The sequence below is a fragment of the Daucus carota genome, chromosome 2 (assembly GCF_001625215.2).
Source record: "Daucus carota subsp. sativus chromosome 2, DH1 v3.0, whole genome shotgun sequence".
Classification (NCBI taxonomy): Eukaryota; Viridiplantae; Streptophyta; class Magnoliopsida; order Apiales; family Apiaceae; genus Daucus; species Daucus carota.
In genome coordinates this window covers 39,055,799-39,070,971 of record NC_030382.2, presented here as the reverse complement: position 1 = coordinate 39,070,971, position 15,173 = coordinate 39,055,799, and the positions used below count along the sequence as shown (strand labels likewise).

At 33.6% G+C, this 15,173-nt stretch overlaps 1 protein-coding gene across 2 annotated transcripts; it reads left to right on the top strand.

The window, feature by feature from the left end:
• Positions 1-48: 48 nt before the first annotated feature.
• On the top strand, positions 49-11,669 carry LOC108210069 (PX domain-containing protein EREL2). Of its 2 annotated transcripts, XM_017381321.2 has the most exons (10): positions 49-333; positions 3,653-3,763; positions 4,882-4,980; positions 5,114-5,200; positions 5,327-5,435; positions 5,537-6,327; positions 8,332-8,496; positions 8,587-8,823; positions 9,215-9,424; positions 10,729-11,669. In XM_017381321.2, exons 1-10 carry the CDS (start codon positions 244-246, stop codon positions 10,957-10,959), a joined length of 2,130 nt encoding a protein of 709 aa, XP_017236810.1. In that variant the 5' UTR covers positions 49-243; the 3' UTR covers positions 10,960-11,669. The 2 variants fall into 2 exon arrangements, with proteins under 2 accessions (XP_017236810.1, XP_017236811.1); XM_017381322.2 differs by lacking the exon at positions 49-333 and having other exon boundaries at positions 4,875-4,980; positions 10,729-11,204.
• The last annotated feature ends 3,504 nt before the right edge of the window (positions 11,670-15,173 follow it).

Below are 15,173 nucleotides of genomic sequence, written 5' to 3'. Positions count from 1 at the left end.
CCATCACAAAATTAGATATAAAAACAATTTAAAGAAACCAGAAATACCAAAGCATGAATTGGGAATTTTGAGAAATTAACATCCTGACATGTAAAGACTCCACCTGTCCACCTCAACTTCTTCTTCTACTTTGCTTTCTTCGGTCGCCTCGATCCAATCTCCTAAACCCTCTTTCATTCCCATCAATTCAGAGAGATAGAGAGAGATAGAGGGAGAGAGATTCTGTAGAATCTGATCGGAAAAATGCAGCGGAGGAGCCCTCCAAAACACAGGCACGATGGAACTTCACCTTTACCTATGGGAATGGATTGGAGTCCTCCCCCTCGCAAATGGGTATCTTTCTTTAGTGTTAAAGTTTCATTTTTGACTGCAATTGTGCTTTGATCTTTGATTTTAAGCTCATTTACTCCAATTTTGCTTTAAGTGTGTTTGTTGGTTCTTGAACTTGTGTGGGTTTATTGCTAGTAATTTCAAAGAAATTATCGATAATTCGACGTGGTTTTGTTTTTTTGTTGGATAGTTTGTGTTGAAATTTGGGAAGGTTGTACATGAATATGCTTAACTCTTGAACAATAGCTATAGAACTCATTACTTGTTTCTTTTTATTACCAAGAGTACTTTCTATTTATAAAATTGTGGTAAGAAGTAAAGGGAGGGAGCGAGGGAGCGAGGGAAATTGTTTTGTGAAATGAATAGGGAGTGGGCGGAGGGACTTTAAAATGAAAGGGAAGGGAGCCTCTGAAATTTGTGGAGGTAGTGTGAGTATCTTGGAGCAATTAATGAGTCGTCAATATTGATTCGAGAGGCTATATCGGGATGATTTTGAAGATGCCATTTTACTTTATTCTTTGACCAGAAAGGTTTCTAGTTTAAAGAAATAGGGGTGTACTTGAGAATACATGCATGAGTTTACTTGTAAGTAATAAACACGCATTTACAAGTATACCCCTTTTTATACACTAGATCCTGAGGTCCCCTCTGATTTTTTCCTCATTTATATATCCAATAAAAGTTCTTATTTGAATTTGTGCATATCTGCTATAGAGTTGAGCTGATTTATATTGCGTATTAAGATTAAAGATATAAAGGATTGAACTCCACTTTTGGTGAATGGTGGTACTAGTTTTACGGCGGACCGTGGCAGCCTAGTTCTCGAAGACAATATAAAGTTATGTTAGTCCAGTTTTCTTATACTGAAATAACAGAACTTTTTTGGTAAAATAGCAGGTTTTGGATTGAGCAGCGCTGCGTTCATCACTTTATCTAGTCTTTATCAACTTTCTTTGTCATTATATTGCCCAATATAAATATGATATTTTTACAAGTCTTGCAATTATATAGCACCAAGTATGCATTGTCATATATGTACGGCATCAGTTCAGAACCTGCCAGAGATCACCACAATTTTGCGTCAAAACTTTATTACATAAATTCTCAATTAATAACATTACAAGGACCTTAATTAATCTCCTGTATTTGAAATAACTTTTATGAGAATATGAAAGGAGGAGATGACAAGAAAAATCGTTCGAAAAGGGAAAGCCGAAGGACAAAGCTTGCTGTCAATAAAAAATAGACACAACGAAGACTTTCCAATATAATTATCCACTAAAGTTAAAGGCAGGTGAATGTAGGATTGTTTAATATTCTTACAACCCTTTCCACTCAAAGCACTAATAGGGATGTAATTTTTTTTTACCATCATGGTAACTTGCTATCATTTGTATACGATTAAGATATAAGAAAATCTATGAGTTAATTAGCCCATAATCAATTGCAAGGTGTAAATTGTTTTAATTGTAAGATTATTAGCTCATAAATTAATTGCGAGGTGTAAATTGTTTCAACAAGTCAGTGAAATATTTTGCATTTTTTTCAGTGAGCATTACATGTGCCTTCCATACTCATATAAAAGCAACTGAGTTAATTTGATTTTTTGTAAGCTAGGACTCGAATGTGAGGTGCACGGATATGCAACATTTTTCTAGATGAGTTTACATCAATGGCATGGACCCTAAGAAGCACGACTGCAAGTGTGAGTACGGGGGTGCACCTTAGAATTTGGTAAATTAGAACTATTGGGATTCGTGTGCGGGGAGATACCACATATATATCCATATTATAAATATATATTTGATGTATGAATGATGACATCCAGTAACAAAACTAATAACTTTATGTGCATTGAATCATGTACATAATATAAGCATTTAAAACACAAGAATTCATGTCAAATCACTTTTTTTATTTTACAAATTTTGCGAAAGGGAAATTTAGTCGAGAATTTATCAGTAGCATAGTATTCCTAATAGTAAGCATATCTGATACGGGGATTCGTTGGGATACCCAAGACTCCGTTGCTTCCTAGAGGGGGCCTATTAAGAGTCCAGGAGCATTATATGCGTTTCCACATGTAAACATGATGGGTTTATTTCTTCTCCCCATTAATATTTAGGTATTTTATGTGGTGTTTGTGTTGGTTAGATTTGCTTTGGTTTCGTTTTATACATTCCTTAAGAAAATATAGGATTACAAGTTATTAGAAACTTGTTTGATCTTAAGTGGTTAAAAGTTTTATTTGTAAGTTACCTAGTACCAGGTCAGTTCAGCAAAGGGGACCCACCACTTCATTTCTTCTTGCAAATATTTGTTACCCGATATTAATTTCATTGTGAATGTTTAATGATAATAAATGATTAGCTATTACCAGAGGCATAATGGTATTATCACGTTGTAGGATTAAGCATACTATGTCATGTTTACGACAATTTAATAAGTTCAAATTATATTGTTTTCAAATGGACGGAAGCTATCTTGTTATTTTGTTGATGGAACATACTCTCTCTGTCCCGTTGAGTTGTATAAGTTCGGGACAGAGGGCTTGACACACATTTTAAGGCTCTTATAAAATATAGTTCAATAAATTACTTTTTTTTTCTTCTGAATAAAAATCTAGTGTTTAAATTTTTATTCAGGATCAAAGAAATTAAAAAATTTAAATATAAGTTATAGAACTAAATTTTATAGAAGTTTTAAAATGCGTGCCAAGCAATACCAAAAAATGTATGGAGGGAGTATAAGTTTAGGGGGGAAAGCTTATGCTCAAGAAGGTGTCAGGTACCTTTTTGTCTCCTTTGCAAGTGCCCAGAGGGAGGCTATTCCTTCCTGGAACCCTCTATTTGCTAGTGCAATATAAGGCGGTGAAACTAATTCTGGATTTGTCACTCTGTTACAAATATCTTGTTATCACATGTAGATTTGAAAAGCGACCATGTATCATGTCTGCAGATTTTCCTAACTCAAAATATTTTCATGTCGTACAAAACTGAATTAATTGAGAGCATAAAAATTGGCACAAGGTTATGACATTACTGCATGATTAAAATCTATGCTAGTCCATAAAAGTTACATAATTGTCATGCTAGGCTTGAAAGTTTGGGTATGGCACTTGGCAGTTAAGATGTCCCATCTTCAAAGATTTCTTTTAACACACAGATGTATTCCGCCTTTTTTTTTTGTTAACTAATCTTCTTAATGTGTCTGCTTGACTTGAAGAATATGTGATCCTCTATTTCGTTTATAAACTATATAGTACAGTACCCGCTTATAAATATATTTGTTACTAATAAAGTTCTTAACTTTGATTCTGCAGAGTGGGCGTGACACTGTATGGCCACATGATCCTCGTTCTGGATGGAGTTTCTGTGTCACAATACCTTCATGGGCTGTCCTCCCAAAATCTAGAGATTCAGATCCCATAGTGGTATACAATTGATTGGAGCTCTCGTGCTTATCTATGCAAAAAATCAGATGTTCTTATGCTAACTTTTGGGACTTGGCACAGTTACTTATTTAATTTCTTTAAAGCTATAGATGGTTATTTTGCTCCGTGTCTCTTATAGTGGTTGATTACTTGGCAAATGCTTTGCTTTTTTGAATTTCAGATAACCCGATGCTTTAATTTGTTTAAATTAGATTAATATAGATGACTGATTCAGTTTCCTTAACTGTATGTGTAGTAATGTATTGGCAGCTTGCTATTATTGTGAATTCAGCTTCCTTAACTGAATATGTAGTGCAACTTGTGTAGTTTCTAACAATTGGTTACAACATCTATTACTTACACTAAAATATCAGTAAAAGTTACTCCCTCTGTTTCTAATTATATGTCCACTTTAAGAAAAGTGAATGTTCACAAATTAATTGCTTTAAATGACCATAATATGTGGAATGGGGTTTATCTAGGAAATATAAATAAGAGATATGTGAAGTAGAATTGACTTTGGAAATATGATTTTGCATTGAAAGTTGAAGTGGGCAACTAATTTGAAACATATTTTTTCCTTAAAAGTGGACATGTAAATTGAAACGGAGGGAGTATTATTCTACTTTAGTCTCTAATTTTAAATATTTACTTAATATCTTTTGAGTCTATTATTGAGCAGATCAATACAAAAAAACATATGTTGCATATTGGTGGAGAGGTACACTTGACATTCTTGGTGCAATATATAGTATTGTAGGCTTGCAGCATTTATAACTTTCTGCAAACATTTCATAACACAAATATGCATGGAACCAAATTTAACATCGTGTTTTCACGTGCCATGGAAATATTTTCGAGATGACAAGTCACCTTTATTTATTTCAACGTAATATTGCATCTCCTTTCCCCTGATTCAGAATTTTATGGTAGGTGCGGGGGTGGGTTGGGATCTGGTGTCATTATAAGATCAGTGAGTTATTGGTCCACCAAAATGTGCTTTACAACTGATTGTCCTCTCATGTCAGCTAGCCTGTTATCTGGAACTTTAATGTTATAAATTTATACTATCACTGTTTCAACTTTCTGTATGTTTAATTAACATTTGCAGTGGACAGTTCTACAGAGTTCAGGTGGGCATACAATCACCCCAAGGAATTACAACTATGCGAGGAGTATTAAGAAGATTTAATGATTTCATGAAGTTGTTAGCTGCAGTAAGAGCATTATCCTGTTATATATTAGAAATGGAATACGTTTGCTGTTGAAAATTAGTGGGCACTGGCCATTTTCAGACACTGACTGACATAGCACAACTACTTATATCGTGGTCACTTTTTATTTTTACAGCTTAAAAAGGCATTTCCTAGGAAAAATCTACCACCAGCTCCACCAAAGGGGCTACTGCGAATAAGAAGTAAAGCACTGTTGGAAGAGGTAGTTTGTCAATCACTCTAGAAAACTGTCAATTTTGGACTACATGAAGTGGGGCGTAATGGGAATTAGAAATTTTACATAAACATTATTAATTATCTAATTCTCAAAAATTTGTATATGTTGCAGCGACGTAGCTCCTTGGAGGTATGGATGGAAAAGCTGCTGTCAGACATTGATATATCGAGGAGTGTAGTTGTGGCATCCTTCCTTGAACTAGAAGCTGCAGCTAGGTCTTGTATGTTTCCTTGCTGCAATGTTGTTTAAAGGTTATAATTAAATAAATGCATTATTAATTTGAAGAATGAGATTTACTTAATCAGTCTTGTTTTTGGTCAGCATTCCAAGATGAAAAACAGAACGGTGGGAATTCAGACTCGTCTGTAAACAACCAAACATTGTCACTTAAGCCAGAGTCCAGCTCCATTCAGTCTGTTGCTAGCGCATCTTTCACATCTGATTATGGTAGTGATACTGCTTACGAGGCATCTGAGATTGGCGCATCAAGCCTGGGAAAAGATTATAGTTCTGAAGTTGGTATAGAAGAGCTGTCTTTCGATGAAGATTTGACTGACCCGATAGAAAGGCTCATGAAGTATGGTATGTCTAATATAGATGATGGATTGTTTATGGGACAAGCTATCCTAGATCAGCTGGAAAGTTTTCCTCGAAATAAAGGAAATGCAGTCAAGGTCACAGTTGCAAATACTAATGTGAGCAATGGAAATACTTCTGGAAGTGCTTATACTGGAGCAGATACCATGGAACATATGGCTCACCCAGACCATAGTAAGGCAATTCACCATGCTAGAAATTTCTCGAGTGGGAGTATCGGAAGTGATGTGAGCTCCTTAAAAGGTAGCATATCATCAAACTCAGGGCCTAATACCTTGGAAGATGGATCCCTTGACCTCCTTAGGGGTTCTGGAGTCTCGAACAACATGGGAACTGACTCCGAGTTACAGTTTCCCAGTGATATAAAATTAATGCTTCCACTGGATCATCGGCAGATTATGAACAGGGCCCTCATTACTATGCAGAGGAGACTAGTAACTGCGAAAACAGACTTCGAGGATCTGATATCAAGGTTAAACCAAGAAGTAGCAGTGAAAGACTACCTAACGAGAAAGGTGTGTTAGACTTGATCGTCATTTCTCTTGTGTGTGTTTTTCTCTATATTCAAAAACCTAATGAATATTTTATGAAACATGAAAATTTTAGTTAGTTTCTTAACAGTATCTTATGTCAACAAGCTATATATTATAACCTTTGAGAGGACGGAGAAAAGGTATCTTTAACTCTCTATTTTGCCTCCCTCCCGAAATAGCTATTTAAGATTAGCTCATTACTTTTTATTTTAATATACTAGTATCTTTTTCGATCACAAATGTGAGTGAATATCAATGATATATTTGTAAATATTGCTTCAAGTTGTGCTTTTAAGCTTTATAATTTAGTTGGATGTTGAATTTAAGAAATGAATACTTGTATTCTGGTGAGAATGCATGATCAGCACCGTAAAATTGCATGCATCATTGGTTATTTCGAAGGTTCTTTAGCGATATTAGGACAATATATGTTAAGCAAATAGGTTATTAGCTTTTGGTAGTGACTAACTGGTGGGACTGTATTAAATGTTACTGGAAAATCATGATATTTTATCTATCAATGTTATACCCAGCACAAGCTCTTTTAAGACTCCACTTTGCTTCTCTTGGTCAAGGGCACCATTATACAAGTAGACTGTAGGAGGAAGGACATATAGCTAGAAAGAGAAGGATTCAAAAGTCGCAAATTTATGGTCTGTGCCACGCCGATGGGCTTGAAAGTTTGAGTCATCTTACTGACTGAAGTTTGTTTATTTTATCTCTCACGGTAGGAATCTTATTCTCTCAGATTAAGAACTTCATGCTCATTCACTTGGTTCTTCTTCACCAATGGCTATGTAAGTACGACTGTACGAGTACTTGGCAAGGCCTAAGAGCAGTCTAGATATGAAGAAGACTACTACTTTCTTTTCGGCTTCGATCAAGAGATGATAGTCAATTTATGAAATCCTGGTAGGAGGAATTGGGCACTCTCACTTATTTTAAATGGCATTTGGTCTGATCGATGGGTTATTTTTTCCAATTATTTAATCTTATTTAAACAAAAATATATAATAAATATGTTTTTAAAAATCTAGATATATTATCTATAATACTAGAATTCACCACTTTTCATTTGGTTATAGTAGCATTGAAGAAAAATGTATATAACTTAACAAAAAAAATATTTACTTTCTGGACACATATTTGGAGGTATACATCTGATATTTTATACGACTTTAGTGATCAAAATGATACCTCTAAAAGATCAATGAAAGAAGTGATATATGGCTTTCACTTCAGTGACCAACTTGATACTTAACCCCATATGTATGTATGTATTTTATTTAAATTATTATTTTTATTAATTTTTTTTTGGGGGTTGGGGGGGGGGGGGGGGGGGGGGGGGATTGTAATTCTCTTTTCAATAGATAAAAATAGTTATAATTTTGTGGAGTGAAAAGTACCGGTGGGCTGAAACTATAATGTGAAATGTCATTTCTGTGGTAGTTAAATTTACAAAGGTTTAGCCAACGACAACTCCAAGAACTTAGCAAAGCCTTCTGCCTTTTATCCATAGAACTGGAAGGATACCCCAATGATTAGAACTTATCTGTTTTTCGTGGGGATTTTCTACATACACGAAAGTTGGAATGTCTACTTGGAATGAGGTCCCATTCCGAGTCATTGGTAAAGTGTGTTCTGAAAATTACAGTGCTTAGTACCTGACCTATATTATATACTTAAGTGCACTTTAAGTTTGTTAACATATTTCCTGTCAATGATTAAGTTTTCAGGCTTTACTTTCATTTTAATGTCATAGTAGGCTGATATATACTTGTTGGTTTTTGTTATAGATTAGTTGGCATGGCTATATATATTTACAGGCAGGCTTACTAGAGAGCATCTATTATACAATAAGTGGACTAATTAGTATTTGAATATTGTTTTGAATCTGTAACAGCTTATTATGTCAAACTACGGCGTGTAGACTACAAATTTAGACAAATTAAAAGAGTATGTGACTTAGCTTTACTAATTGAATAGGTCAAGGATTTGGAAGCGGAACTTGAAACTACTAAGCAAAAAAGCAAAGAAAATCTTCAACAAGCTATTATAGTTGAAAAGGAAAGACTCACCCAAATGCAATGGGATATGGAGGAACTCAGGCAAAAGTCATTCGAAATGGAACTGAAGTTAAATTCCCAACAGGTTACCTTCTATGCAGCTCTCCTTCCTTGTATATATGTTCTTGGTTTGATCAGCACTCATTCTCAAGATTTTGATGTAAAAAATATCCAGGCTGAACAGGCAGTTTCGGAATCAGAGAAGTATCACACTGAAGGGAAAGATATGATGCAAGAGTTGGATGCTACTAAACAACAGCTTGTTGAATTACAAAAACAACATCGGGAGTTAGAAGTGAAATCAAAAGCTGATATCAAAGTTCTTGTAAAAGAGATTAAATCTCTCCGAAGTTCCCAAGCAGAATACAAGCAGCAGCTCAGTGAGTCGATCAAGGAAAAATCTGAGACTGAGGTAGTTTATTACTTTATCATGTGAAATACAATAACAAAATCATTTCTATATACTGTTACTCTTGATGTATGAATATGTTTTTTTTTCACTTGTAAAGACTAGGTATTCACAAGCCACGCACATCTTTTCTTAACTTGCATTTGCAAATTATAAATGTCACAAGTCGAATCGTATTCAACAGTCTAGACTCTCGATGGACGATGATCATTCTATATATTCTTCTTTTAAAGAGTACTCAGTACTTTAATATCTGCCTGTTTAAATTACTCTGGTCAATTGCGCTCATAATCACTGTCAGTATTCCATAACCAAAAGGTCCAAAACTGATTTGTGTAAGATTTATTGAGATCTTGTTTTGTCTAATTGTCAGATCTGTTTGTTTGTTTTCCAGAAACTCCTTGAGCAGGAAAAACAAAACAATGAGTATTCAAATACTGCTTTGCGGAATTTACTACATCAATGTGAATTTCTTCATAATAGGCTTCAGGAGTGCAACATCAACTTGTTGGATGATGATAAGTTAGTCATAGATCCTTCTTCACAGACAGCTGCCTCTGACCTCCAAAAATCTGACAGTTCCATCAGTCTCCTCCTTTCCAAGGTAATTTTCTGTCCTGCTACTTCTGTATATAACTCTGGTTTAGGCCTTAGGGGCATCTCTATCAGTTTATCGATGATCCATATCTGCTTTTACTATTTGAATATTTAGCTGCAGTCAAGGTTCTTAAAAGTGTTAGCTACGTCTATGTGGTTGGGATGCATTTTTTTTTTTTTAATCAAGAATTAACAAATACATTTTAGTAAAATTTTAATATAGAACGAATTTATAATCAAATCAAGCCATCACTTGAATACTGATACCTGACAAACATAAGTTTATAGTAATAGCATAAACTTTTAAATGTTTGGCACGTTAAGTTTAGTTGTACGTAATTTCTTCACAGATACCCTTTTTTACATTCTTATTTGCAAATTTCAAATTTTACCCTCAATATCCCCTTCTCTCCGCTTTTCCTCAAGAAAGGCCTACTGGTGTGCTTTACAAGAAACAATGTATGACAAGGGTATATATTCAGCTAGGAATAATTGGCCAACAAATAGATAGCAACTATTTTCATAGAGAATGCTAGAAACTAGAAACACTAATTATAGTAAAAGTCCTCACAATGTGATTAATTTCACTCCTCAAAGAGATTATACAGTATCTGCTGTAAAGTGGTGGTAAATTACAGTAAATAAATGTTTTACAGAAAAAGTAGAATAATATTTACATTAGTATAACCGTAAGTATAATTGTTTGGGTTTGTAAAAATTGTAGTAGCATTTATTATTACTCTTACTCTTTTGAAAATCCAAGAACTATGTGTATTCTATGTACTTGGTGGCTAAAAACACATTGTAAATTTTTTAGAGAAAAAAATGTAAATCCCTTTCACGTGTTAGCATCTTCCTCTCTATAGTCTATACTCTATAGTGATACTTTTCCTGGGTCCGGAGATACCGCTAATAGTTCAATATTTATGTAATAATGCACCAGAGGTTTATTGGTGAATATCAATATAATTATCATAACCATGTACTAGCAATTCTGGCTTCTCCATTGACAAACCCTTGTTCCTTTTTGGATATGGAAAACTCCTTTTTTAGAAGTCAATAAATTTTATTGGGAAAGCAAACCTTTAGAAGAATTAAAGACTGAATCATTATTAAATTAAAGTTTTATTTTTATTTTAGAGTCTATTAGCACAAATCCCTGATAATAAATTTTAATCATTTTTGGTTGTCTTATTAACTCTTATCCGAACAATTAATATAGCAAGCAACTTGAAATCAGTAAGCATATTCTTGATTTGGCTTGTTTGTTGTGTGTATACAGTAATATTGATCTTTGTTAATCGAAACCAGGTGCAGCTATTAGCTAAAGATGATGATGCTGTCTCCACTACCGACAATAACTCTTCTGATGATGCCACAAAGGCGATAAATCAGGAACTGCGGGAGCTGCTTACAAATATCTTTCTTGACAATACCAATTTGAGAAAACAGGTAAACTCAGTTTTGCGTTATGCACTGAAAATAAACACATCATCAGATACGAATGATGATGAACAACCCTCAGAACATACTGTACAATAGAAGTCTATAGAGATGTGAACATAGAATGAGCATTTGTATACTAGTGAGATAGAATTTTTAGAATGCTTTACAACCCTCTGCATCATTGTTGGGGGTTCACTTTGTATCCAACTAGGAATTTGTCAACATATAGGCCCTATTGGCCATAGGATTTTTTAGCATCTTATGTATACATGTACGTAATACTTTAGAACAACTTCTCTTGAACATGTTACCTCCTGGATGAGTTCGACTGTTTGAGTACAGCTGTCCAGGCAAGCTTGACCTGATGCAGAATCGAGAATGAGCCTGTGTACAAATTTTCTGATATGAACCTTGGGTCCGAACAGCCATGAGCGAAGTTAATTGAGGTCTCATCCTCTCTTTCCCGAGAGCCTAAGATCTGCCTCACCTTGTGTTTGCTGACCAAGCGAGGGACACTTAATCCAGTGCTACCATAAGACGTGGTCTCGCAAACTTTACCGCTGTTATGGACCCCTTGCATTGCTGTTATCCTACAGAATCCGTTCCACCGGACCCAAAATCACATTGCGAAAGAATAATAAGCGTAAATCCATCAATCCCCGAGAAATGTCCGAGGTCTAATAATCTTTGTTAAAAAGAATTTGTTTTAACACTGTAACGGTATGAATGGTAGCATAAAGATAATCAACGCTTGTGCTGTTTTAACGAACAATTGCAATAGATGTGTTTGCATGTTTCGAGCTGAAGTCAATTTCTTATCATCAGTTTTCTGGTACTGTTGCAATTGACTTTTAAATTGATAACAAAAACAATCGCATTTGCGATTTGCATGATGGTTTAACAACAGCACTTAATCAACCACAACTCTAAGGGGGTCGTATTGTATTATGATTTTTAATAACTTTTTTTGACTTTTAAAATTTGGGTGTATTCAATTAAGATTTTTAAATACTCTTTAAAAGTAAAGAGGTATTGTATGAGGATTTTTAAAAAGTCTTTCAAAGTTTGAGGTATTGAATTACAACTTTTAAAGAGTTATTAAAAGTCAGTTGTTATTCAATGTATCAATGACTTGGGTGGAAATATATAATTGATAGACTTTTAATGACTTTCTATGGAAAATTGTATATATTTTCTCAGAAAACTGTCAGGTCATTATTGTCAAGATTTGACATGATTTTATCTTCCCTCAATTAACCAGTCACTCCAAGCTAGGGTTCATCCTTGGTGAAAACAATAGTGTAATTGAGTTGCTTTGATAACATTCTTCGGACCGTTGCATATAAGAAAACAAAAATCTTGAACTCATGTTTGGATATCTGGTGAAACCAGGCATTGAACATAAGTAGCTGCTTCATAACATAACACCCAGTACACTTGATTCGTTACACCTAGGGCAGTACACTTGATTCGTTACACCTAGGGCTGACAATTTCGGGTTTTGGTTCGGGTCGATAGTCGTAGGTCAAAAATTTACCCGACCCGAAATTTTAATGGGTCAGAATACCCGACCCGAAATATAATATTTATTAATAAATATATTTTTAAATAATAAATAAATATTATTTTGATTCAAATAAATTAATTTATATTAAATTAAATAATTTTTTATTAAATTTAAGTAATAAATATTAAAAAAATAATATAAATATATGTATTTTATATAAATTTATATTTATATTATATATTAATTTTTAGGTAATTTCGGGTCAATTTTGGGTAACCCGATATATATTTATATAATATATTAATTTTTCGAGTAACTTTATATAAATTAATAAAGTTAGATAAAAAAACACAAAGTGAAATAAAAAATACATAAGATATTATAGTAGTCGAAGGGCTGCAAAACAGAGATAGATTATGTAAACATAGTATGATAACAATATTGGTGGTTACTGATATAGCTCTTATAGCTCTGCATCATTATTAAATATGATGAGTGAAAAACACATAATTCTCGAACCCTAAAATTCGTAAAATTATGGTATCAAAAGTCAATACAAAAATCCTCTGTCAAAAAAAAAGAAAAAAAAGTCAATACAAAAATCCGATACAAGGTCACAATTAACATTATGTTTATAAATATGATTCAATAAACAGTATTATAGTAGATATATAATACAGCAATAATACTTTGTACTCGATTTTGTAGTCGCCAGATTTGAGAACATACGCCCAACTTGGGTTATAACTTATAAGAGAAGATCGACAGGGTATAGCAAAAGGTCCAGAGGGTAAAGGGCTTCAGAGAGGCTATTTATGATTTAAATAAAAGTCTATTAAAATATTTCAAAGTCATGAATTTGTAAATAAAAGTCTGTTAAAGTTTTTAAAAGTCATTGTCTTAGGAGTCATAATTTTTTTTTTGAAATCTTAAGAAGTCAACAAGACTCATTAAAAGTTCATAAAATCCATTAAAATCATCCTCCCAAAATTTGTCATTAAAAATCATGATACAATACAAGTCCCTAAAGTTGTGTTCATAAATCTAAATGAATAATCTTATTTTAACAAAATGCAGCCTCAAGTTCATAAAATACATGATTACAAATAGGGGTGCCCATGGGTTCACAAAACCCGGCCAAACCGATCTAACCGACTCAAGCTGACACTAAACTAGTCCGAAAATATCTAAACCGAATTTTGATTAGGTTGAAGATTATTAAAACCGATTTAAATGAGTTGTGTTGGGTTAGGATTTTGCCTATAACCCGCCCATTCTAACTCGACCCGCATATTTTATTTAATTTTCATTTAATTTATTTATTTTTACTGAAATAATTTTATGTGTCGTTCTATCTAAACTAATATTATATCACATATTACTTAAATTCTGAAACAATTTCTAGTTTGAATGAATCATGAGTTCCGCTTAATAAGAACTAAGCTATTGGCAAACAAACTCGACAATGAGCTCAACATGTTTCGAAAAAATTGTGAAATTACAAAACTAATTGATCTTACCTCACGCTCATTTTCTAATAACGTATTCTAACCGACCCAAACCGACCCAAACCGAAATAAATTCTAACCGACCCAATCCGATGAAATTTAAATCGAGCTTTAGTTGGGCTAAAAATTTAAAAGATCAAACTAAATGGGTTGAGTTAGAGTTTAACGTATAACCCGTCCAACCCGAACCACGGGCAACTCTAATTACTAAACATTCACTTCAGCTATATATCGACCAATTATAGGTTGCCAACCCCTGTTACACATCAAACATACAAACAATAACAACAAAATAAGGCCGTTTGACTTAATTTAAAGGAAGTGACTTATTGTTTAAAATAAAGAAATAAATTATAATTGATAAGTGAGTAAGTTATTAAAAGTGTTTGGATAACTTTTTCTTATAAGTCAATTGAGTGTTTGGTAATTTAAATTTATAAATTTTAAAAAAATTCAAATTATTAAAATAAAAAAAATTATTAATAAATAAAGTTTATTATATATTAAAATTTTTAAAACTTCATAACAAATGCAAATCACTGAAAAAGCTCAAAAAAACTACACTTCTAGCTTCCAGCTTCTGACTTAAAAACCCAAAAAAAGCACTTCTGCTTATTTTTGCCAAACACTACGTAAAAAGTAGAAACTGCTTAAAGTGCTAAAAGAAACCCAGAAGCACTTATAAGAAGTTTAGCCAAACACAAGCTAAATCTGATGCAACATCTTTACCGCCACTTCATGATATTCTTCGTAATCTTCAGCTGTCTGATGAAGAGTCGCTAACCAAACATCACAAAAAAAACCTCTTCCAATCCTATATGTCTGAGTTTTATATTTGCAGGATCAATTAAAGGACTAACCCGAGTTCTTAATGCGGTATTTACATCATTATAAACAATCTCAAAATCCTCACCAGGAGGATATAGTTGTCTGAAAGCAACTTGTCCAGCCATACTGCATGTGAGACCATACTACATGGAAGAACAAATTCAAAAATGAATGATAATGGCCTTTATCTCCCTATTAAAAAATTCAAAAGGTTGTCTCCTCCTGTGTAATGGCCGAGAATCTATCATACACCTATTTTCTGATTGTCCTTATTTCGACCTTATTCGAAGAGCATGTCCTGTTGATTTCTCTCATAATTGGACTCAATGTCAAACTGGTGCAATTTTTCATCCAGCTATTAGCAAACGACAAAGATTAATTGGCAGTCTTTATCTCTCTGTTGCTGTGTACTTGGTGTGGAAGGAACGAAACTTTCGTCTCCATAATCATGATCCTGGACATGCTTC